Genomic DNA, 26,806 nt, shown 5'->3' with positions numbered 1-26,806 from the left:
AGCTGTTCAGTATATCACCCTTCCTTGTGGTGTTAAGAAAAGTACTCCTTGCAATAATAATGGGGCTGAAAAACCTTAATCACTAGCGCAATGTTTGGAACGTTACCTCATATAGATTAAAAGCTGAACAGAAAAAGCCCCCTCACTTCTATACCAGACACAGGAGTAACTTTATTATCTTTATAATAAAAATCTTAGTGTGACCAGTACAAATTTCTTGATTCACATGGATCCCACAAGACTGATATATATGGTGTGTGTTGGGAACATGGGCTTTGGTTTTGTACAGACATAAGATTGTATTAGGTTTCTAAATTACTTCCAGCACTGTTAGCAGAAGACATAGGCCTTGTAATAAGAGTTGTGCCCAGAGTGGAATTGCTTTAAAAATCAAGGGGTCTGTTTAAAAATAAAGCTAAATGGAGAAGGTCATGCAAGTTTTCCTTTGCAGAAGTGTGGAGTTTTCCAACCAGTACAGACCAGTTTCCAAGCTGCCATTTTGCACTCAGTTTTTTGCTGTGTCATGTGTCAATGTCTGCTCTACCTCCAGAGCAAGTGCCAGGCTCTGACTTTGCAGTTCAGGTGTGATCAAGTTCCTTGTCTTGGAGCTTGCACAAAGATCAGGAAAAACTGATGCATATTCAGCAAATCTTGCAGTTGGAGTTTTAGCACAATATGGGTTGATCTGTTCACAGCACGAAAGAACTGTGCCCAAGGGGTACAAAGTCATCTCATCTCCTGGTTTTTCTCCTTACAACCTGCACCTCAGTGTTTTCAGTTATGAGTCTGATCACATGTCTGGATATGGGTCAGAAAAAATTACCTTTCTTCATGAATCGGGCATTGAGTGTCTGGGGGTAGGGAGCGGGTGATGTTTGGTGCTGCCCAGTGGGGGGACACCCCGGCCCTGTGGGAGAGTCATCCTTTGGTGCCACACCCCGGTATAGCAACGCTGTGAGGGCCCTGACAAGGGGAGACAATGATGCATCTAAATCCGTGGATATCAGAAGGCTAATTAATTACTTTATTGTACTATATAATTCTATACATCTAAAACTGAATCTGCCAAGCATTTAACCCTACACACAACTGCACACACTGCACTGAATCTCGTGACTGTCACCCGACAGTCCTGACACACACAAACTTGGCCCTGATAGGCCAAGGAAACAAAACACCATCACTTTGGGTAAACAGTCTCCATATTGCGTTCTGCTTTTGCACAAACACAGGCACAGCAAATGATAAGAATTGTGTTTTCTTTCTCTGAGGCTCACAGAATGTGAATCTCAGAATGTTCTTGGGAAGAATTGTGCCTTGCTTTTCTCTGTGAAGAGAAATGTGGCTGCACCCCGGGGCTCCCTCCTCACCCGGCATGGTGGCAGCACAGCCAGAGCTGGCCTGTGCTATGTGCGGGTTTTGCCTCGCAGGGAAATGGAAAGATGAAATTTAATATACGAGCAGAACAGGAAAGAAAGCGGATTTCCTCCATAAATAAAAAAAAAAATACATTTTGCCAGCACATCCTCTTCAACATTCAAAGCAGCACTAAAACATTTCAGGGTATAAAACATCAGGAAACCAGCATCCCTACATAGAGATTTCATGGGCACAATTGCAGGATTTTTCCCAGTTCATGAAAACTTTAAAACCCCACCTCAAAACCCTCTTCTTCCTTCATTTAACAGGCTTAGTTCTGTTCCTTCGTGTGAAGCTTCTAAATTTGATACTGTTTCACTAGGTCTCATGCCGTCATTTTTGAACCTTAAGTTAAGCTGGGATTCATTAATACATTTACAAAAAGGAAAAAAGGAGAGAATGCCATGGAATGTGCAGGGGAAAGACTAGAAGAAGGACCTAGACAATGAATACATTAGAAAACAGCTGTTATTTCTGGCTAGTATGGCTAGTCTTCACATAGTAGTAAATTTTAGCTCTGGTAAGTTTGTTGGCAATAGAGGAGTATTTGCAGTGGGTTTCTATATGCTGAAGTGAGGCATTTTGGTAGCGACGTATAATTTTGAAGATGTGATACTCCCACCATAAGTCATCAGGCAAATTCCCTAGTACTGCTAATTAACTAGTGCATATAATTGCCTTTATTTTTTTCCCTCTAAGTTCTTTTAATTTTAAAATTGACACCCATTTGTAAATAAGCAGGACTGCCCTGTCTTCATTTACAAGTAAAGGTTTTCAAACCTTATGTACGTGTTTTGGTGGTTGAGACATCATTTCTGACTTGGAGATGTGTGTGGTTTTCTTTGGATGAACAACAGCAGTTAGCAGTTTTCTGGATATTCTTAGCCTGAAATAACTAAAGAGGGATGGTTTATTTTATGCCAAAGATTTTTGTTTTTAATAAAGAACAGTTACCTGAATATTAATTTTTATTTTGGTGCTTTTCTCCCTATAGGTTTTATGGCAGGCATACAGAGGAACCCCCAGATGTCACAGTATGGACCTCAACAAACTGGACCTTCCATGTCACCACACCCCTCACCTGGAGGTCAAGTGCATCCTGGAATTGGTAGCTTTCAGCAGAGTAATTCAAGTGGTACTTATGGGCCTCAGATGAGCCAGTATGGACCACAAGGTAAAATGCTTGCTGGTGATAGATACAATAATTTATATATATTTTTTACAATATATATATGTATTATTTATGTGAGTATGTATGTTAAAAACAACAAAAACACACAACACTCTCCATTAAAAAAAAAAAAAAAATCCTAAAGAAATAAAGCTGTATCCAAAGGTGGAGCTGCACCTGGTGGAAGAAACTGTTAAACTGTTTCTGTTATTAGCACCTTTCTCTGCATAAAAATAGTGACCTTAAATTAGGCAAGGAAGTGAAGAATCTGTGGCATTGCCGGGTCTATTGTTTAGGAGCCCAAGCATGTCATCTCTGCGATGAGGCTGCATTTGAGCAAGCATGGAATAAAGGTCACAACACCGCTCCCAAAATAGGACTTCTTTTCTTGGATGAAATCCCAAGGCCAACCTGAAATTGCGTGGTGACTTTGAGGGTAAAGTCTTAGAACAAGCATAATAATACAGTGGCTACTGTGGAAATAGAATATTGAGCTCTAATGCATATGGTTTGTGAATCTTAACTAACCCTTCAGACTGAGAGAGACAGTTCCTTTTATTTTGCTTGTTTGACAGAATTGGTGGGGGAGCAAACCAAAACAGAATTCACAATTTCTGCCCCTGGACAACCTTGAACTTGTCTATTGTTTTGCCTTTAATGGATAACCTTTATAAAGTATGCATCTGTTTAGGGGTTTAATGAAGTTGAAGTCAAGCCATGACATAAATAAGGGTCGGTATTTTCTTTAGAGGTACATAAAGAAGCTTTTCTATTTCAGCACTTCCTACTGTTGCTTTCGTACTTAAAAGCATCAGAAAGGACTTGAGCCAGAGATGGGAATTTCTGTAGGGCTCAGTGACTCTCCCGTGCTAGCAAGGATGGTTATTTTAGTCTCCTGAGTTTCTGAGAACCAGTTCTGATGTTTGTTTGCAAGAAGCCTTGCTGCCCTATGCAATGCTCCTTTCTGTTTCATCTCTGGGCGTTTGGTTTAGTGTTCTGAGCACAGGGCTACAAGCCAAGATTTCCTAGTTTCTAATTTTGGCTCTGCCTTTTGCATCATCTTTCAGCTTAGGCAAGTAGATTCATTTCTCTGCTTTGCTTTCCTTAACTATAAAATGCGACTAGTAATGCCTTATAGACATGTGTGAAGATTAATTACCTAACTGCAGTTGACTGGTGCTTTCCTTTTATTTGGAAAGCATTTTGTGGCAATAAAATGCTGTCCAAGTGCTTATTTTTATCTGTACAGTGAGCAACTAGCTTAACTGGTAAAAAATCCAGTGGATTTATGATGTGCTATCCTGACTTCCAGCTGTACTGCTGCTGCTGAGATTCCGAACCATGGGAATAGTGGGTGTCAAGTGCAGTAAAACATTAGCCATCCACGCTGATTGAATGGAAAGGTTTTTGTACTAAATCAATGCATTTAAGTAACACGCCAAATACTACATTCTTTTTTTGCTTGAGTTCAGCAGTTCTTTTCCTCCCTCTGTAGATGAAAGTGCCTATGTAATGATTTTATGGGTCATGGTCAGGAAGAAACTGCTATTAAAAAGTGAACTTGAGGGACAGGAAGAAAATGAGCATCATTGTCATTAGCAGGCCATTTCAGAAGGGTTTGGTGAATAGTGTGATGGATGAAAACCATGTTCTTCTGCCAGTGCTTGGAAAGTACCAGTGATTCTGTGCACTGGTCATCATAAAATTAGGGCCTTGCAGACTGTAGGTAACAATTAGACCAGAAGAATACTGCATTTACACCAGGTTGATCTAACCACCAGGGATGAAGATAGTGATATTTCCAAGTTATGTGTTTGCCTGGACTTAAGGTTTTAATAGCATTTTTTCATTTTAAATGAAAGTAATCTATAATTGCAACTCTTAGCATACCCTATTACAAAGCATAATCATATGCCAGCAATGATGAATATATAATAATGTTATCCCATTTGCCTTTTTCTGCCAAAATAGGAAATATATTAAAAATTACCTGGGTTGAAACCAAGTTCTGAAATTATTAAATTAAAGTAATTCTCGCAGATCTGATTTGCTTTCCATGTTTTGTTCACATAGGCCTTCTTCCAGAATATTGTTAAGCTTAGGCTGGGTTTGACAGGACTACTTGTATTTTCATATATGCATCAAAGCATTCTGGACACTAAGCTTTTGATCCAGCTTTGAATACTGGATTTCACTATGTGCTGTCCTGAAAACAATTGCTCAAGGCTAGTATCCTCTGTGCAGTGGAATTGCTCACCATAGTAAAGACTACGCCATTAAGTTTGGACTGGAAGTATTAGCCCCCAGTTCATGAAAGCAGAATGTTCCATTCTGTGCCTGTGGTTGATTTATTTGATTTTCATGTGTTTACATGACACTTAGAACTATAATAAGAGCAGAATATATTTTCCCAGGAAGCAGTTCTGTACTGGGTCCTAGTCCAATTCTGTGAAACCATTTCCTACAAAAATAATAAATGGCTTTGGCTCCACACTTCTTTGTGTCTGGGATACAACACAGGAGCATACACTACAGAAGATTAATTTTAATTTTTTATTAAATCCCAGCATTTTCTTGTCCCCAGGAATTAAATAAAAAAAAAAAGCAGAGTGAGGATGGAAGTTGTTGCTGAAAGAATCTCTTTGGTTTGTATTTGGGCAACATCTAGCTCAAGGGCTAATGAAGCTCTGGTCTATGACCTGAGCATCAGACTGCTGCCACAGCAAAATGTCCCTTAAATGCACTCTGGAGAGCAGTCAGATGCCGTAGTCAGTTGGATCTTTTAAGACTGGGGCAGAGAAAAGCTTCCTATGAAATCAGTAAAATGTCTCAGAAATGCATCCTGTCTTCCTAACCCTTCCTACTCAATTCAGCAGTAAAGCTGTTCTGTTGGGGTATAACAAAGAGAGAAATCAGTACTGAATTTGTTTGAACTGCAACCCCAGAGCTTCACTGTAAGTTAAACCCCCTTTTGCTTGTGATAAAGTAGTATGAATTGAATATTTGTGCTTTTAATGTTGGACTCATTTCACAAAAGCACTTTGTGTATGGTTGCCACTGATTTTAATCTCAGATTTTAATTAAAATAGTAGCACTTAAGGATGAGATGCCCTGTGTATCTTGAGGGTTTGGACCTCTGAATCCAGACCCATGTATGCAAAAGTCTGTGGAGCTAAGACTTAAATATCAGCTGTATCTTACTGAAGTCCCCTAGGTGAAATAGTTCAGAGGAATTCAGAACAACACATTTAAATTGGCTGTAGAAGAATAGCTTGATGGTTAAGTGCACATGTAAAAAATTCTAGAGCTATTCTAAGATACTCTTTTTAATACGGTGAATTTGATCTATGTCTAAAGCAGAGAGCAAAGCTAACAGGTAGTTCTCAAATCTCCCTCTTTTTAGTTTGCCTAGAAATGGCAAGATCTCAGAGCACTTTGTTCAGCAAACCTGAACAAAGTGGACCAGAGTTTCAGCAGTAAGTATGAACATCTGTCTTTGGCAGGTTGTTAGTCAGTTTTTTTATACTTTATCTTCATTACACTTTTTTTTCCCCTTCTTGATTCTTCTTACAGCATTGTTTTTTCTCATGCATTAGAGATGTTGTCTCTCTTGGTACAATTCTACTCTGCCAAAGGGGAGCTGGAATCAAAAATCCCTCAGATATGGAGGGGAGGAGTTGTTCAGTAGTACTGTGCAGCCGCTGTTGCCAGGCTTGTACCCACTTGAAAAGTGTGGGCTCTTGAACTTGGCTGCCTGACACGTCCAGCTGATGTGGGCTGGCCTAGCATCTGCTGCATTCATTGTGTTTAATGCTGCATCCATCTGTTTTCTGTCAAAGCCACTGCCAACAAATTACTAATCTATTAGAGAAACATGGAAATAAGATTGCGCTCCTCATTCCTGGCAATTCCTCTTGTATTTTGTTTGGCTTTTATTTTGCCCTTTTTTTTTCCTGTGGTCTGGGAAAGGTATAAGAATAGCTAGTATTTGAAGTATTGAGGAAATGCTTAGGGAAAGAAAAAGATGGAAAAAAACATTGAAACTTGTTTTCCGTACTAAAAAGATATGACTTCTCTGTGCATCTTGTATCCCTGCAGATGAATGATTAGGAGCTATTTTAACTGAGCCACATATTTTTATGGAGAAGATTCCACTGTTCTTTCTGTGTTGTGTGTATGCTGGAAAAGCCAAAGCACATAAGATTACATTTTTTTGTCCCAATTCAAAATAGCATGAAAACAGTAGTAGTGTTTTAGCATTGGGGTTTGTTCCTCCATACATGCTGCTGAATGTACTTTGTAGACCCTAAATGACAAAACAAATTGTCTTCATGTAAATTGGACTGACAGTAGCTCCCAGTGATCATGGATGTCAGGTCTGCTAGTCTAGGGAGAGAATTTGCTTCACTTTGGGAAGTAGTGTTACTAATAGCATGTACATAAGATGTGCTAACTGCTGTGCATAATCTTTGAGTGCATATACACCATCCTGCTGTATTCCTTTTTTTTTGCACAAAGCAACTGGAAACCCAGAGCAACATCCAAGTTGTGTCCTGTTGCCTGTAACACATAGCAGAGCAGTGTGAAACTAGTCAGCCCTTCAGTCTGTAGTCACTTATGCTGGATCAGATGCATGCCTTGAGCCAGTCTCAGCAACTGAAACTCTGGCTGGGGGTGATGGCTCACTGAACAGAGAATAGTTAGCTGCCAGCAGCCAAGCCCAGAAGAGGAGGAGAAGTGACAGGGCAGTCTTAAGACAGCATAAAGCTGAATCTGGAGCCTCTCTTATCTGCTGAACCACATATTGGGGATCCTTCTGTGAGGACCCCCAGGCAGTAACTTGGATTTTACAGCAGAAGAGGATGGTTGCTTCTCTTCCTTGGGAAGCCTAGGTCTCATACATTCTCGCCAAGGAGATCTTGTAGTAGAGTGAGTCAGTTACAGACTGGAGAGGAGATTAGCAAAAGCACAGCAGCAGGAGCATATGAATTAATTATGTGTGCATTCAAATGATGGATGAATATGTTTATTTTAAATACAAACAGGAGTTGGATGCCACCAACTCCTCTGCCTGGTAGCTGAGGCCTGAGGAGAGGCGTGGCTGGTCTGCACAATCACAGGAAGAGTCCAAGGACTTCTGCCTTCAAATAAGCGTGGGAATATCTGAGAGTAGTGAGGAAACTCTGCTTTGTGGCATCCCACAGGGAGGGAATGGGTCATGTTTCCACTAATCTGGATGAGATGGAAATGAAGACAAGTCAAAACTGATGACTGAGTAGTGCAATGTGATACGTTTCCTAAAATAGTTTTCCATCATATCTTTAGCTTTCTTTTTTTTTTTTCCCTTTTTCTCATGCTGCCTGGGTTTGTTTCTGTAACACTGCATGCTGTATACTCGATTTTTCTTGAGATTTCAACGTGGCAGGAAAATCAGCACTCAAATGAGTTAAGCTGCTGCAAGCGGAGCACTTCACTCTAGTGACAGCACAGATTGGGTTCAGCCAGGTTTTCATGCTGTCCTTCTTAAAGCACCTGCTTATATGAACATCTTTGTACTGTTGCTGCTTACTTGTAAGACTAGTTTTCTCAGAGGAGTTGCACTGTAATCTACCACTCCTTATGCTGACATAGCCAAACTGAACTGACTAGAAAAGCAGGATGGGATCTTTCTTGGACCCCAGCAGTCATCCTCACCAGTCCACACCAAATCATCTCTGTCTTAAATGGGCAGAACAGTTGGGAGCAAGAAGCCTGTTGCTGAAACTGCAGAAAGACAAAGGAATGAGAACATGAAATTACAAAAATAAGACTCTCCCTTGAACTTATGTAATGGGCTTCTTACATGCCACATTTATCTCTACTGCATAAAGCAGTTGTGTATGCTGTGCTGTGCTGTTACCCCTCTGGAGGGGTTATTTCCTGTTGCCTTGTAATTTACATTAGACAGAAAATGTTTGATGGTACGTGAAAATCAAGTTCATAGGATCATTCAGGTTGGAAGGGTGCTCAAGAGCTGTTCTTGGCTGACCTTGTATTTACATCAGGGTCAGATAAAGGATCAGACCAGGTTACTCTTGGCTTTATCCAACTGGGTTTTTAAAACCTCCATGCAGGGAGTCTGCATAACCAACCTGCAGGTTGTCACTGCTTCTCTGTCCTGGTGTAAAAGCGTTGTCCTGACTTTGAGGCCAGCATGGGTCACTTTAGTTCAAATGTGTAAGTTCTGCAGCTGCCAGCTTCCTAAACAGAAACATTTGCTCAAAAGTTTTAATGTTTTTCTCTGTGCTTTTTATCATTTTGTTCAGGAAACTACTCCAGACCACCGACGTACAGCGGTGTCCCCAACACAAGTTACAGCGGTCCAGGACCTGGCATGGGTATAAATGCCAACAGTCAGATGCATGGACAGGGGCCAAGCCAGCCTTGTGGTTCCATGCCCCTGGGACGGATGCCATCAGCTGGGATGCAGAGCAGACCATTTCCTGGAAACATGACCAGTATGACCCCCAATTCTCCTGGCATGTCTCAACAGGGAGGCCCTGGGATGGGCCCACCCATGCCAACTGTGAACCGTAAGGCACAGGAGGCGGCTGCTGCAGTGATGCAGGCTGCTGCCAACTCCGCTCAGAGCAGGTATGCATTCAGGTGAAAGGAGTTTAAATAAGTAGGAGCATTTTCCTTGTCATTTCTGAAGTAACAGCACTGTAGAGGTGTGTGAATGTGCATTTATACATGTTCTAGCTATGCTCTTATCTCTGGGAGGAGATGGTGTGTCCATTAAGAAAAAGAATACTTTTTCTTAATCATCTCTTTTTCTTGAGGAGAAAGCATGCTGTTGCCTGTTTGAATTAGCCTCTCAAAAAGCAGTTGTGACAATGGTGATGATGGCCACTTCTAGTTTGGTTCTTGGCATTACAGCTTAAGGGAAACCCACAGGATTGCAGTGACATTCAATAAGCCCGCTGCAACTTTTAACTTTTTTGAGTTTTTATAATTTTTATCTCTTGCAAAGAGAGGGCCAACATGTCCTCAGCAGCTTACCCCTGACAGAGAGTAAGGAAGCCTGTGAAGCTGTGCATCAACTCTTGCATCTACTACTCATGTTTTTAACAGCAGTGCTGATGGCAGTTCTCTTCTGTGGGATGTTCTTGCTCCCAAGCAGGCCTGCAGAAGGGCAGAGAAGGGCAGGCTGAGGGGAACAGCTGGAGGGGAGAGGCAGAGGGAGACATAAAACAATCTGTAGTTATCTGGAGTTGAACCTGCCACTTGTGCATCCATAATAGAGAACCTGCAGACAGAACTGCAGCAGTTGGAGCCCTCTTCTGCCTTCTTGTCTCCCATTTGGGCAGCATAGCTACATGTTGCCATTCATATATGGGTTTTGGTAAAAGACGCTTTGCTGTCCATGTCATTCTTAAAATGACTGAATATTTGCAATTAATTTTTTTTGGTGTAATTTTTTAGATTAAGTAACATCCACATTTCCCTGGACCCAAATAATTCCTGGCATATTTATTACCTTTTTCTGTTGCAAGAAGGTCCATAATGTTTGAGAATTACACAAATCTAGTTGCACTCTTCTGATGAATGTGTTCACATATGTGTATATTGCTCACTGCACTTATGCATGTGCATACACAGATGCACATGCATTCATCCAGATATTTATCATTCAAGACCAGTGTTTGTGGACACTAGTGTTGCTCTTATTCCAAGATGCAGTGTTAAACAAGAAATAGGAAGCCAGTGTGTCCCTGTATTTGTTACTTTCTTGTGTTGAGAGCTTAAAAGGCAGGTGGCTACTAATGATAAGCAGCAGCAAACTTTTAAAACTATAACAGTTAATTTAGTGTACTTCATGTTCTTGCTCAGTAAAATAGAAACAGGCTCCCTTAAAGCAGACCATACTCCAGCAGATATCTGTGAACCAGCAGTCCCTTTCTTCTGTTGGTTGTTTTAACAGGCCTGTCTAGTAGGATTTATGGAAGTCTGCTTCTGTCTGTCTGGTTTAGGCTATAAGCTGATAGGTCAGGCACGAAGGAATAAATAGGCCATCACTGCAGCTGCAGGAACAGGATTTCTCTATAATCATAGAATGAAAGGAAAAGCTCACGTTTGTTGGTCTTGACAGCAAGAAAAGACTTTGTGTTAAGTGGAAAGCATTTGGTTGTGATTCAACTTACACGTTGGGCGGGCATAGTGTGTGATGTTTGATCAAAAACTGGGTTAAATGATTACCACTTCTATCTCACATTTTCCTCCCATGTAAATTTTGTAGAACTGCTTTTTCTTTCTAGCTTTGACGGGACAAAACTGCACCATTTTGGAGCATTCCTATCACATACTGCTCATTTCAGTGATCTGGCACCTATGGAAGAGCTGAGCAATCACTGAATCTCTATCACAAATACTGGCAAAAGGGTTATTTTTACACTGCAAATTGGGAGGAACTTGTCACACCACTCTCATGCTAGAGGTTTGCAAGCACACTGTTTTCCTCTTTGATCTCAAGTCAGCTGTAGGGGAGAAAGCATAATGGCTGTTGGCTATTCCTGAAAGTCCTCGAGACTCGCATATGGAAGGAATGTATTTGACATTGACTTGGATTTGTGATACAGATCAAATCCAGAGAAGTCCTGCTTCAGGCCACCACACATTAGGTCACCTGCTTATCCAGTCTGGGGCTGGCAGACACACCATGTTTTTTTCACAGCATCTGAAGAAGTATGGCTGCACTCAAGCTCCCTCAGCACACCAGCCTGACCAGTACGGGTAGGCAGCAGTGTAAACTGGACTTGCTGTGGGACCTTGGCATTTTTTGAAAATGTTTGTGAACATCCCATCTGGCTGCTGAAGGATTATAAAAATCACATGAAAGATACAGAAATATTTGCATTGTAGAGGGGATTTTAGTTTTTTGGATTCTTTTTGCTAATGCCACTGTGACAGAACAATGAAAATCTGCATGTCACTCACTCAGCACACCTGCATGGCGTTTGGCACAGCTCTATTTCCTTATGCCTAAAAGGGACTTGAAGAACCTCATCACTGAGAAGCAATGAGCTGTCTCCTTCCCTGACCCAGGCGCCATTTTTCTCTCTTCATTTTTGGTGTTCTTGTCTGCAGCAGTGCGTGTAGCCACGTTTTCTGGACTTGGTGGTATTGTCACTACTGCCTAGGCAGAGAACTGCAACCCCCAAAGTGTGATCCTTTTCTGAGAGATGATGTACTTCAGGAGTGATTACAGGGCTTCTTAATGGGATTTGCAAGGAAGTTTTAGTACACTGTAGTTGATTTTGCATGTATTTGAAAAATTAGTCTCTAGAAGAATTTTTAGGAGCACTTAGTATCCCTTGCAAAACATTTGCCTGAAGTGCAACTACTGTTTTCTCACCAGAGTCCTCCACACTGATTTCTGTAACCATATCACAAGTTACAGAACCGGGAGAAAGTGCCTATGTTGGCTCCCAGCCTGTTGCTCTCTCACAAACAAGTCCATCTTCACCTGAGATTTAACTCTTATGGACTTCCCTGCCATCCTGTTACTCCAGTTGTTACCTCTGTAGGAAATCTTTAATACCCAAATTATTGCTGTTGCCATGGCAGTTAAGTTTTAATTACCAGTTTTCTGTAACTGCTAGTTTGGTTTGTCCCTTAAAAACATTGTTCATATATGTGTACAAAAAATGCAGAAAGAAAAAAAAATTAGAAATCTACTGGTTATCCAGTTCAAAAAACAAAACTTAGTGAAATGGGAGAACACTCCCACCACACTACTTTACCTAACTGGGAAGACATCTACTCCTGTATGCCAACATGCATGGACAGTGCCCAGCCTTTTTCTTTGAATGTGTTGAGTTTATAAGATTCAGCTGTGGAGCTCAGAAAGTGTTGCATTCTTACTACTATAAAGCACCCTCCTCTGTGACGAATTAAGAATAAAATCAAATGGTTATGTCATAGTCATGGTTACACAGCAGTATTTCTGTTCAAGTTGGTTGTGATCCACTTCAAGGTCAACTTGTGGACTCAGTAGCCAAGTATCAATAGGGGAGAGAAATTTATCTTCAGCTGTTAATCCACAGGCTCTGTCCTTTCCCAGCTCAGGAGTCTCCTGTAGACACAGAACGCTGGTTTGCCTCTGCCTTGCCAAGCCACACTAAGCAGCAGCATAAAATGAATTTAAATGGCATGCATCAGAAAAAAAATCTCTTCCACTGGGGCACAAAATCAATGTTCATTAAGCAGGACAGGATGATCAGGATCTGAGTGTCAGCCTGTTACACCTAGATATCATCCTCAGAGCAGACCACCACCCTTTTCATTAGAATAGATTAAAATCATATAAATTAAAGTGGTGGCTGTGGAAGATACTAGGTTTACACCATTTGAATTAGCCTTTGACCTCATCTTGAGGTCTGCTTTATGTTAAGTTTAGATTAATTTATACAACTACATAATACCTTCCCTGTAACCTAAAATCGTACTATGTGCTAGGCTGTCTTGTGCATGCATGCCAAGGCTTCCCAAATGATAACTGCCATGTCAGGCTAGAGAAAAGAAAGGTGTTTTTAAGATCTCTTCATTGAATCTCTTCATTGTTTCAAGCTACCCAGGGCGTTCAAGCTTGCTCTGAGTAAAAGTTCACAGCAGGCAATGTTAAATAAATCTCTAGTACCCTGTGTAGTAATTCACTTTATTTTCAGGAGGAGAGTGTGAAGGAACTACAAAACAGTGTTTTCCTTTTTATATTTGTCTTGTCTTGGTCTCAGTATAACCATTGACTGGTGAGGACTGTATGTTGAAGACCTAATATATCCATGGAAGAAAGTTGGTATTGACTGAAACCCCAAGGCTAGTTCTGCTGCAGGAGACTAGAACTCAGAGGAGACCTTAAAGGACCAGGTGGCTCCAAAAGATGTTTTATCACACTGTGATTCTTAGAACAGCACATATATTTATAACGATAGATGAATGTTCCTGTGTGTACAAAACTGCATCACAATAAGCCTTCAGTAATAACAGTTTTAAGAAAATGAGATACTGTTTTCCCTGTTGATGTGAAAGGCAGCAAATTTAGCCAATATCTTCTAGTACCAGCCAGTGCTGAGCTCCTCAGTTTATAGATGCCCAGTTTGAACCTTTGCAGGACTGTGTGTGCACTGTCTGTGATCTTTTGCTTCCAATGCAAGTTCTCAGTTTAAAACTGATTATCAGTGTGGCACCCAAAGTCAACCGCCATCTTTAGAGCTAGATGCTTGTTACCATCACTTCCAGCATCTCTCGTGCTAGCAGTGATTGTCATTCTGAGCATGTCTTCTTAGCAGTTGAAAGTATGACTGTGGTATATGGAAAGGTAAAAACATAGTTGTAAAATGGCTGGCTTGGATGCTGTTAGTAGTGGAGCCTTAGAAAATGTAATTTGGTGCTAGCTGGCTGTAGAATGTGCATCCAACTGGATGCTAAAATGAGCCTTTTGTTGGTGCAACTACAGTTATCAATACCTGAACTAATTACAACAAAATGAGTTTTGATGCGCCTACATGAGGAGCAATCCTATCTTTGAAGGCAGCCCCTTTGACCTCAAAGTACCTTAATATGATTCTCAGGATTGCATGTTGCAATTTTGTAAATTAAAGCAATTTTTTTTATAGATTGAGTGAATTTAGAATTCACTGCCATTGATTTTAGAGGAGACGATTCAGACCCAGTGGTTTATTAAACTGAGGAATTGGGAACCAGTTTTGCTATTTGCAACCTCTGATCATTTTAAATCCTGGCCATTGGGTTGCTAAATTGAGGTGGATATTTACATTATCTTCTGTTGATCCCCACCTGAGAAGTGGTGTTCAGTCTCTACAATAATATGTGATGTTGCATTGCTTTGACATACTTCTAGGCATTCTAGAATGTGGTTCTGGTTCTAAATTGCTTAGCAACTGGTTAGATACCACAGCCTCATTGTAGTGTGGTGAGAAGAATTTAGTACATTTTTAATCAGTCATAAAACTGATCAAACAAAGCCGCACTGATATTAGAGAATTTCTGTTGTCCAGAGAAACACAATTAGTGTAAATTAGTTTTAAAAGTGCATTCTAGATGTCTTCTTCTTAGTCTGTGTGTGTGTATACATGCACTTGCACACTTGCACACATCCAGGCACACTAACCTTCCATCAGCATTTCTCCCCTGCTATGTATGTATAATTCATAATCCCGTGTTGCTGGTGCCAGCAAAGCACTTTTTCCCTATTATTTTCTCCAACAGCAGGGTAATGCAGCACTGCTGATGGACTAGAAGGTACTGGTGAGGAAATATAATAATGGACATGGTGCATTAAAATGTCAAAAGGAAAATGAAGGAGGCGGAAATGGGGAATAAATTTTTTAAAAAGAATAATAATATAAATAAAACTCAGAACTGTTTTCGGTGTTTTACATCCTAGTGCCTGTCAGTTTTGTGCAGTATTTTCCAGTCTGGCCCTTTTGATCTTGAAACTTGGATTTAAAATTCTAATTGTGATTTTGAAAGCTGCAGTTTTGTAGCAGGAAGTCTTGAAGCGCTCCAGTAAAACTTACCATCTTTAATCCCTGGAGAGAGTATATATTTTCCATTGTTTTCCCTTTTCCCCTTAAGCTTGGAGGTGCTGTTCTTCTCTGCTGGGAAGTTCGGTGGAGTGCAGGAAGGTTAAGTACTCATTCAAGTTTCTTTGCTTATTCAAACCAGGCTACTTCTAGATGAAAGGCTGCCAGCTGTGAAATCCCCAAAGTAAACTAGGCTAAGATAGGACTGGTAGCCATAATTGGAGCCAGTGCCTGCGTTATCTGTTGCCTTTGAAATAAGCCCCTGGCAAGAAAGGCTCTTTCTGCCGGGTCTTTTATTTAACATTCAGTCACACGGAAGGAGTTGCTCCTGTTCGAATTCAGGCCATTCACAGTTCTCCAGGCTCAAGCTGTCTGGTCATTTCCCCTTTGCTCTGCTCCTCCAAACAATCACAGATTTCCTTTAGAGATCTTGATGGGTCACCCTGAAATGAGCCCCACTTTACTTTCAATTAGTGCTGCTCTAATATCCAGGTGGTACTTTCAGTCCATGAAACTAAATTTGGCTTCCAAAATAAAGTCCGTGTGTAGTTTCAGCAGAGTGAAGTGGTTTTGCTTTTTGGCCTAACTGGCTGTATTGTCTCTGAACCCCAAATACTCCATGCTGGCTCCACTTGAGGCTGGAGGAGGCGCAGAAATAGCTGGAATATCTTCTCCCCATGCTAGGCTTCACTGTGATTTAAGGGGTAAAAAGTCCAAATACTAATGCTCACTGTAACTGTAATTTCTAAGGAAGCTATTAACCAGCATTGACATATTTCTCTTCTGAAGGACCCATGCTTCTTCCCTCTTCATGAGAAATAGTCATTTGTATCAAGCTGATTTTTTTATTTTTTTTTTCTTTTCCTTATGTTTTGCTTTACGAAGCAGAATCATGTATGGGTTTGTTCTATAATGTATTAGGAGAGAGGAAGTTCAGCTCAGCTTATATGTATTTATTATTGTAAGGGGAGAGCTAGAAATCTTCTGTGATAATTTTATTTAAATGGAGATGCATTTTATGGATCAGCTCAAAATTGCTGATAAAATTGTATAAGGATTTGAAGAAACTTTACATGCTGAGCTAACCAAAGCCATTTCTTGTGGGAGACTAAGAGAAATACATTTTTATCTGGAATTTTGTTTTACTAAAAGGTAAATCCATCATTTTGGAGCCCTCGTTGTCACCATGCTGCAGAGCTCTTGCAGGCAACCAGTGATTTGGGGAGGCATTTTTTTCTTCTTTGGACTCATCAATCAAGTAGACTGCTGTATGCTGTTCATGCCTTTAGAGATTAACCACAGACCTCAAGAGTCCTACTCTTTTCCTCCTTCAGAGAGTAACCATTCTTAAATTGTGAAAGAAGGAGTGTGTTGGGAAGGAAGCATGATTTTTAGTCATGAATGAGAATTTTTACTTACCTCAAAGACACTTCTAATTCGATTATTATTGTGTCAAGATTATTTTTGGCTTGATTTGGGTGTTTAGGAGATTCATGGCTCTCTGTAGAAAGACTAATTATTTTGAAACAAAATTGCAGTGTAGGACTTTGTGTAGCTTATTAACATTCTGCCTCTGGGTTACATAGAAATTCTGTTCCTTAAAATATGATCTTTAGGACATTAAGAATGCAGTACTTCATTAATTGATGTTGTATAAAGTTAAATGAGGGAGGACCTTAGATTGAACACTCTTTCTTGGGTGACAAAAACTATTTCAGATGAGGAAACAGTTTTCACAGTCTGTCAGAAGATCTACTAGTTTAAATCACAGAAGTGGTTTGAAAAAAAAAGCCAAAACAAAGTAGAATAGCCATCTGTTTAATGGGACTCATGAAGAAAGCTAATTCTGTGACTGTGCTGTGTGATTTGGCACATAACACTGTGCAAGTACAGTACTGTGATTGAACAGCCTGAGATTTTTGTGACAGAAGGGGAGGGACATAAAAAATGGTAGGAGGGTTTCAGGTTTTCAAGGCGGTTTAAGGTTCTTTTACAAGGGTGGTATTTGAGAGAAAAATAAACAATTTTTTGTTTTAGCTATGCTGCCTGGAGAAATGTAAATGGGAAGAGCCCTTCAGTTTGTTGATAAGTTCAGATGGAAACACCAATTCTAGCTGGACATAAAAGTAGCCTTGTAAGAATCACATTAAATAATAACCTAACAGCATGAGATTTTGTTAATGATGGCTGGCAATCTTACTAACACATTAAATACCTGTTGGCAGTGGCCACAGTAGGTTTCAGGCATCTGAAACAAAGATGAAGAAAAGAGGCAGCTGAAATCATACCAGCATGTGCACTACATTGCTCTTGTGAAACTGTCCAGTGTGCCAAAGAGCCGAGACTGATGGTAACAGTGCTGGTAATAATATCAATAAACTTATAACTGCTCCAGGCCATTGGGCAAAGATAGGTGAGTGAAAACGTGTCTGCTGGAAAATCCCTCTGGAGAACTTCCTCACCATGCTGATGCACATGCACAGTTGCATTCAGCATGCTGCTGTCAGCCAGATGACATTTTACTGTGAAAAAAATACATTGAAGAGCTGGCATGAAATGCTCAGCTTTTTATTAGATTTTCAGTTGGTTGCTAGCACAGTGCATTCCAAGGTGCTCAGAAGCAGCGTGGGGATGTGGCTGTACATTGTAATTCCCAGGTGGAAGACAGGGAGTTCAGGGGTCAAACCTCTCTCAAGACAGTGTCCCAGCAGAGGAAACTGAGTTTGTAAAACACAAAGCGTGTCCTCAGTTTCCTGTAGCTTTTTAGCACCACACCTTGGTGACCTTCTGGCTGTTCAAGTGCTGGGCACAGACTCTTACCACTTTCAAGTAATCTTTCTGGGAGAGAGTTCATAGGGCCTTCCGACTTTTTAATACAGCTATTTATAAACATGCACAGAAATAGAAGGTGCATAGTGAGAGTCATATGAGTCATTCCCATTTTGACATCAAGTCACACCAGGCTAAATCACCCTTCTTGATCTTCTGGTTCAGATTGACAGCATCATGCCATACAGGGCAAATTTCATTTTTTCCCCTGTAAACCCAGTTCATGCATGCTTTTGCTTGCTGGACAAATTAAAGCAGCCCTTTTTTGTGCATCACACACTCCACTTGGGCTAGGAAATGTGTCCCCTCAGTGCTCAGATACCAGTTGTGCAAGCAGTTGCTGTTAGAGCTGCAGTAGAAATCCATGTGTGGGGAAGGTAGACAGAGGTCACCAAGAGCAGAGCTCTGATAGGTTTCCCAGCCATTTGACTTGGCCCACTTTTCAGTTGTTCTGTGGTTTTTGTCAAACAGCATTATAATTGTATTTATCCAGTACAGGTTACATGGAGTACCCAGAACATATTTTGTTCTTACATGGATAAATTCAGATATGGAGGTGTTGCTGCACTTGTAAGAATGCTGTGCAGCAAAGGCATTTCAGGGGTTCCTTGTGGGTTTGAAGACTGGTGATCAAATGCTGTGATCACTATGAAATTCAGACCAAAACTACTTTAATTAACACAAGGGAATTTTATAAAAAGAAAATCAAATGGCTGCAACTTAAACAAACAAACAAAACCCTACAGTATTTCACTATTACTAAATGCTTTTCAATCACACACCCTTCTGTCATTAGGATCAAATGAAGTTAGGGATTTATTTTCTTTTTAACGGGCTTGTGCTGTGTTTTCCTCACTGTATTCAACTACTTTATTATTGTTTTGGCCATATTTTAGACCATTATTAATCTTGGATCTCTTCCTCAGTTTTTATTATCTGTAAAATGGGGTAGAGAGATTTATTCTAATCCCAGTATGCATTCAGCTGTGCAAATGTTGGGTAGTTGTGTTGTTATTAGCATTATTACTCATTAATTACATGTGCCTCTATATGTTGCTCTTCCAGAGTTCCATGTGGTATGACACTCCTTTTCTATAGGGCTTTAAATGACTCCTGAGTAGGTAGCCCATCAGGCAGGTATTTTCACTGGAAAAATGGTTAATGTAGTGACAACAGCTTGTAAACCAACAATAGGTTTCTGTAACTTTTTCTGAGTAGCTCAGCATTGAATCAGTGTGGTATGAGCAACTAATTTTTAAGTTCCTCCCCCTCCGTGATTACTCCGTAGTAAAATCCAAGCAATGGAGATGATGGTAAAGGCACAAGTAATTGTGTAATTCAGAGGAAAGATAATATATTTAGAAAGGTTATTTCTGTTACTCTTTTTAAAAGTATCTTACACAACAATATTTGGATCAGCCAGATATTGCAGTGTACTTGGTCCAACTGCAGTGGATCACAAGGTGATTTGCACTAACACATAATTACAATGTTAGAATTATTCCCCCATTTTAGCATTAGCATTTAGGCCTGGTTGTTGAGAAGAACAGTTTTGTGTTAGTTCTGTGTACCTCTTGTCAGCAGACACATACACACACACACCCCTCAGTACAAATCCACTTTTTCATTTATGTTTCCCTGTGCTTTGTCAGTGTATTTCAGAACTTAGGCCTCCCACAAGTAGATATGCACGGGTGTAAAATTTTTTCTTTCTTTCTAGCCTGAAAAATGGCAGAAAGTCTTGTGGCAGACCTAATACCTGTCACATCAGCAGCTTTTGTGGTTGATTTTCTGAAACTTTGTTATTACAATTGGTGAACTTCCTCACTGAACAGAGGAGGACATGTAAGTCCAGGTTAGTATACTTAGAGTAGCAACTAACAAAAAGAAGATACTTTGCTTTCAGATACAATTATGTTAAATTAATTTGTTTTATTCACATGGGAACTGCCTTCAATGCCATTTTATAGCTGCTCAAGCCAATATTCAGGCTTCATTTGTCTTGGCCTTTGCTAAGAGTGCTGTGAACCTCCAGGCAGAACAAAATAAGCAATGTTGGGGTTTATTTTCCCTCACTCTCTTGTCCCTTCTTCAGTTCTCCCATATCCGCTGACAATAGAAATAGTTTCACTTCTCCAAGGATGCCCATAATGTAGCAAGAAGGAAAATCCATAACAAAAGAACATATGTATCTGCCTGCACATGTTTATGTGTAAATTCTCTAGGGAGAAAGCATTCACAGGTCTCACTCCTGAATTACTCTCATTATAATAACCCATTTGGTGTCAAAGTGTGACAGATTATAAGCGCTTAAGGCTAGTCCCAGCTCAGGACAGATTTAAATAAAGTACTTCTGGTTATTGTGCAGGTCAGTGTGTTTAAATAACAACCCCCCAAATCATACTTTGACATTTAAAAGAGAGAGGAAATATTGTCATGCTGCAGACCTGGCACAGATAAGCACAGGGCAATTTGGTCAGTACACTGTGATTTGTGAGTGCAGCCTAACGCAGTAATTTTCACAGTTTGTAATCAAGTAGCCACCTTAGCAGTGTGTCAGCATTAAAAGAAAAAATGTTCCTTTTAAAATGTTTACACAAATTACTCCCCTGAGGTGCTGCAGTGCATTCACTGCAAAACTGATGTAGGTTAAAGATCTGGAGCAGAAATGGCAAACTTGGGGGCCTTTTTTTTTTTTTTTCACCAGCCAACTGCTCAGGTGGCCAGGTCACAGTAACAGGATAGTTTTTCAGGTCCAGCACTTAGAGCAGCAGAACTGGGAGAAATCCCCACATTAGGTACATGCTGCATCAAGTGTCAGGAGGCACAGTGCCCAAGTGCCTAACAAACAACTGATAGGAGTTTGTGACTGCCAGGATTTGTGCAGTGTGACTCAATGCCATTTCTTCCCTGCCTGGGCTGTGTGCCCCATCTCTGCTCTTGTCCCCGTAGCATTGCCCTTTCAGCATCACCCTGTTGTGCCACATTTGAACTGGGGCCCCCCCAGCACTGGGCCGAGGTGGCCACCTCAGAGCCTGGCCCTCCCTCAGGGCAGGGTGCACAAGCTGAGGGGCTGAGGGAAGGCAGATGTCTCGTAGCACCCTGCTTTGGAAGCTTCCTGTGAATTCCTTCCTTCTTTCCTCCAGGCATATCTGGCTAAGAGGCTCCACTTGTGCTAGAGGGACCATAGCCTGTGTTTACCCTGGAAGTAGCAGCATTCTGTGTGTTTCTCCCTACTCCTTGTCCTGCGCACCTATCATCCTCCTTGCCCTAAAAACCTTTGGCACCTAGTGAGAATGCTCCCAATCCTTTTTCCTTCTTAATTTCCTTCTGCTGTCTCCTTCATTTCTATTTTCTATGCCCCAAAATCTCCTCACCTCCATCACCTCTATGCTTTCCACCTCTGAAGCTTTCTTCTGTTCCCTATACATTTCCATGTTGGACTCTCCTACTGTGCTCAGGTTGCTACAGGGCTCATTACAGAAGCTGGTTCACTTTTTCTGACTGTATGAAGGGCTTTGCTGTGGTGTTGTAGGTTGAGAGAAGAGTACAAGGCATCAAGTGTCTCTTAGGAAATCCACAGAAAGTTTTAGAACTTGATCTCTATGTACACATAACACCCTGAGCTTTGACATGTTTCCGTATGAAAAGTCATATCTTCATTTCTTGCCTTGTTGAGAAGCATAATCCACTTCTGTCACTGTCCATAGGTAAACCACATACCCATCTGAACTCAACTTCTTAGTGAATTCATACTTTTTCAATAAGAAGGGAAAAGATGACAGTATAAGTCTTGCATCAGGTGCCAAAACAGAGGAGGTACTAAATCACATATCAGGAAGTTCTATGAAGTGCAAGGGCTGTAGAGTGACTTCTGTGTCACAGTTGGAGACAACACATAAACTTACTGAGGATTTCAGGTCCAATTAAAGGAAGGCATTTCAGTATAAGAGAGTGCTCAGCAGCTGTGATCACTCATGTGCTCCTGTGTACTGTCAGTGCTGTTCTTCCTAACAATTTCTTTGTTGTGCTTTTTAACGATGACCAGATCTTGCGTGTCAACTCCTCTTTTTAAATATACAGACTTCTGCATTAGCTCAGAAGACACAATTAGATCTGATGCTACTTGTTTTGCAGAGAAAAGATATTAGGTGCAGATAAAGCTTTGGGTAGATTGCAAATGAAGGAAAACAAAAGATCAGAAGAAGAACTTCTTAAAAGGGAATGGTTTGAATTTGAGCAGTTGTATTTTGGACCCAGTAGTATACCAGACTGTCAACAGCACAGTGAAGCCAACAAATTAAGATCATAGGATCATTCAAGCTGGAAAGGAACCTCAGGAGGAATATTTAGTCCAACCTTCTCCTCATCAGGTTCATCTTAGAGCTTAGGGTGTTACCCTGTTTGGGTCTTCAAAATCTCCAAAGGTAGAGATTGCCCTTTGGGCCACCAAATCTAGTCTGTCAATATTTTCACTGGGAAAATGGTTTCCTTGCACCCAGTCTGAACTTGATGGGTTTTCAGTTTTGCCCAGTGTGTCTTGTCCCCCCACCATGCCCACTGTGAAAAGCGACCTCCTTTTTGGGTGCTATGGGGCTGCTGTAGGTTCCTCTCAACATCTGTCTCTGCCCTAGGCTGAATGAGGCCTCATCCTTCAGCCCTTCCAGGGTCAGTGCTCAAGCCCTGGCCATGTAAGGGGTTCTCTGCTCACTCCAGTTTATCATCATCTTTTCTTTTCTGGGGATCCAAAACTGAACATGATACTCTAGATGGAGTCCAGTGAGTCCTGAGGAAGGAGGAGATGATCAGTTTCTTCCATCTCCCAACTCTGCACCTCGTCACACAGCCCAGGATGTTGTTGGCCCTCTTTGCTGCCAGGGCAGACTGCTGGCTTATGCCCAGCTCTCTCTGCCAAAGATGCCCAGGGACTTCTCAGCAAAGCTGCTCCCTCTGGTCAAATCCCAGCTGGCACCACTGCAGGGGGCTCATCCTTCCCAGGTGCAGGACCTTGCACTTGTCCCTGTTGACTTTTACAAGGTTCCTGTCAGCACATTCCTCCAGCTTCTCCAAGTTCCCTGAGGTGGCAGCCCTTTCCTCAAGCATAACAACTAGCTCTGGCATGATGCATTGCTAAATTGTCAGCAGAGTAAATAAACCGTAGAAAGCAAGCAGATTCCTCTCTTCCACTTTAAATCTCTTAAAATTGCCGAACTCTTCAAGATCTACTTGTAGCAGTAGAGCAGGAAAAAAAATTGTAGCCTTAGGTATTGTGTTTAAATGGATAGCATAATCCCAAATTTGTATTCGCCTGGCTGCTTGTTCTTCTAAATGGGGAAAAATACATTATCTGGGATCAAGGTATTGCAAGAGCAGATACTCTAGTTCATACACCATGCAGGGTTTCTCTGACCAATACATTTTAATGTATTTGTATATGTTGCCTGCATGCAGAAATGTCAGGAGCTGAGGTTTCCTTCATTCCCTTGGAGGGTAACTGTATCTCACCAGGAAGACATCTTTTCATTATACTAAACTTAAGTGTATCTTTTCTTAATTTCTTCCTATTATACCTAATTGCATCATCCCTAAGCAACCCAGCCCTTGGTGTTTATGTGGCAAATACTGTAAAATTGTATACTTAGCTGAGTTTGTACTGCTATAAAATTCATAGCTGGCCAGTTGAATTTTTGCCATTAGATGTCACTACGTGTACAGCAGACTGCTTTTAAAGGCTTGATTTTTATTTAGCATCCTGGAAAAATGGAGGAGGGAATTGGGAGATGTAGGAGAGAATCTAGTACTGTAGTATGTTGGATATGCCTTAACTAAAAGCAGCACAGAAGGAAACATAAGATTTTTGACTTAACTCCAACAACCAACAGATGATGCTGTGACCTTAAGCATATATAAATATGTTTAGCAGCTGCTGTGTAACATATTTATAAGTGTTTAGTGACCTGGAGGTTAATCAAAATGAGTTTGGTGATCTCAGCTCAGTTCTTAATGGACTCCACTTCATATTATAGCACTGATGCAGCACAATTTGTCACAGTCGGCAGTCTTTACTCAAAGGAGGCCTACTGTGGAGTGAGAATTAAAGGCTGAAGTAATACCTGATTATTTCTCCCTAAAGAAACTTTCCATTCCAAGCCATCATAGAGCAAAATAATATGTGGAGAAGCTCTGTACTGCTCACTGCACCCAATCTGATAATAAAACAGCATTTACTCTGACAGGATGTCCTTTCAGTGTTACTGAATTAGCTCACGCGTGCTGCAGTCAGGGCTTTGATAGGGGGCTGGGAAAGGACAAAGTCCTGCCAGGGATGGTGCTGAGTCTTTTCACTTGCTGGGCTCTTTCCAGAGACAGAGAGTTGTGTCTCTTCCAAGTGCAACATTACATAGGAGGATGAAAGGGAAAGCTATTGCCTTGCCCAATGAAATTTCAGAATTAGGTTCTGCCATTCAAGTTCTTCTGGGTGCAGAAGCAATTTTTTTAGACTTCAGTTGTTTTCTTGCTGTCCTGGCCAAAGCCTGTATATTCTTTTTATTTAATTTCCACTCTCCATCTAAACTGGAAATTGTTTCCTACTTTTTGATTTAAAGCTGTTGTACAGCAGTGTGCTTGCATGAGCTGCAATTGAGATTGATGTCCATTGTGGGTAACATGAAATAGGTTGTACCTCAATTTGAGACAATGAACAGCCCCACAGCTTAGAAGATACACATACTAGGAAGTAATACTATTGAAATATTGGTAGGTAAGGACCAATTTCAGCTTACCTGCAAGGTGTGTGTCTCCTGTGTATTTTTAAAGTAAAAGAAGGGCATTAAAGAGATAAATACCTGTAGAGACTTGCCTTTTCCAGGATCCTAGCCTTACTCTATAAAAGAACCTCTGAAAATCCATTACTTCTTTTTTCAAGTATGAAAATACGCTTGCACATTTTTTTCATCTTCACTAGTAACTTTACCCAGTAACAGAAAGGGACCTTGCTTATCCAGCATAGAAAGCATTTTTTCAGTTAACTGCATTTAGTTAACTGAAATATAGCAATTTTCAACTAGAAAAAAGGGGGGGGGGGTGTTAAGATACAGTATTTACATAAGAAAAGCTTGGTTGTGTGACTGAAATCATTTATAGTTGTTTCCAAATCGTGCTACTCTTCTCTTTTCCCTTTGTAATTTCCCTTGGAGCATTGCACCACTGTGCATTTTAAATCTTTTCCCTCCACTTCTTGTTGCAAGCTTCATCTGGGAAATGACATTGTATGGCAGTTATCTCCTTCATATCAAAAGAAAGCCTTTGCCTCTTTGCAAGAGTGAAGAAAAGTTTGTCTTCAGAGAGCAAAGGACAAAACTGACTTGGAAAAAGATGCTTTATTTAGATAACACGTTCTCTTTTCCTTTGAAGAAATTCACAGTGTGTCAAGAAAAATTAGGCCAAATAGTGCTTTAATGGTCTTCCTCCTGTACCTCCTATAAAAGAAATCTACTTCTACCAATTGTGTCAGGAATCTGCCATGAATTTGGAAAGACACAAAGCCATTGAAGTTACTCAGGGTTCTTGATTTAGGAGTTGTCTTTTTTGATTTGAATACTGTAAAATAATTAAAAGTAGAATTTCTACCAAAACTCTCATCTTGCTACCCAGACATTCAGCTTTCCCTTCCTGTAGGATGAAATTACGTGCTTCGTTTTTTGTAAGGAAATAAAAGTTAACAGGTACTAAAGCTGTGTAAAAGGGTGGTTGCTTTCTTGTTTCTTTTATTTGGAAAAGCAGCAGAAATGTACAGGGGGCACACTGAAGAAAGAGATCTGAGTTTTGTATTTTCCTATGAATATACAAGTATTTTTCTGTGTGTTTTATTCATATGTATTATTTTATATGTATAAGTGTTACTCATATACATATGATAATACATGCAGTCTTCAACTATGCTAAGAAAAGGTAGGTAATGGTTTTATGTATTAAAAGAATAAAAGGTTATTTTTTAAGTTAAATCATGCATTACATTGGGTTATCATGCTTACTTGAATTAGATTATTTTCTTCCTTATGCCTCAGTTTGTCTATAGAGTTTGACAAATCAGGTACCAAGCATACTTAGATACTTCTCAGAAGTATCTAAAAGTAGATAAGTTTTAGTCTTTTAAAATACTTGGTGTGAACATGCGGAGAATTATGCAAGGGCTTCATTTAGGGCAGTTTTTGAGACAAATTTAAGTCTCAGATATACAAGCATTATACAAATATGCTATTAATTTTCAAAAGCAAAATAGTTCTGCTGAGGTTTCTTGTTTCAATGAAGTGGAATATGTATGGAGGTTTTTGAAAGATTGGGCATAGATGATGCATGTTCAACACAATAACTACAAATGCAGAAATCAGAAACTGAATCTATGGTACCCATTTTTCTTTTGGGCATTTCACTGTTTATTAAGCTCTTGCTGGTGAGGATTGCTATTACATGGTCAAAATGGTAAGAATGGTGATGTGCTGGGGCTTTTTTTATGCCAATGCTAGAGTCTAATTTTGACTCCTGATCATATTGCTGTCTACTCATAGGGTATATAATGTGAGCTGTATTTTTCTTCTGATTGATAGTGACATAGAAAGACTCTGTACATGTCTTGAAATTAGTCTTCAGTCTAATTCTATTTCACATCTATGATAATTAGCTCAAGACTAACTCAAAGCTCCCCACATAGGTAAAATGAACTAATTACCTGCTTTCTCCTTACAAACAATAGGTGATGTGCTCTGTGACAAACCACAGCACCTTCAGCAATGAGGTCTGTAAT

General features: G+C 40.4%; 1 protein-coding gene across 4 annotated transcripts in view; it reads left to right on the top strand.

Moving 5' to 3' along the window:
* Positions 1 to 26,806, top strand: part of ARID1B (AT-rich interaction domain 1B) — a 325,159-nt gene that overhangs the window by 256,444 nt on the left and 41,909 nt on the right. For all 4 annotated transcript variants that reach the window (XM_066546937.1, XM_066546936.1, XM_066546938.1 and 1 more), the window contains 2 exons: positions 2,414 to 2,593; positions 8,896 to 9,223. In XM_066546937.1, the coding sequence (XP_066403034.1) occupies positions 2,414 to 2,593; positions 8,896 to 9,223 (508 nt within the window). The remainder of the gene's footprint in view (positions 1 to 2,413; positions 2,594 to 8,895; positions 9,224 to 26,806) is intronic.

The sequence above is a fragment of the Molothrus aeneus genome, chromosome 3 (genome assembly GCF_037042795.1).
Source record: "Molothrus aeneus isolate 106 chromosome 3, BPBGC_Maene_1.0, whole genome shotgun sequence".
In the NCBI taxonomy this organism is placed as follows: Eukaryota; Metazoa; Chordata; class Aves; order Passeriformes; family Icteridae; genus Molothrus; species Molothrus aeneus.
The sequence above is the reverse complement of the archived record's forward strand: the minus strand, read 5'-3'. Positions and strand labels throughout refer to the sequence as shown.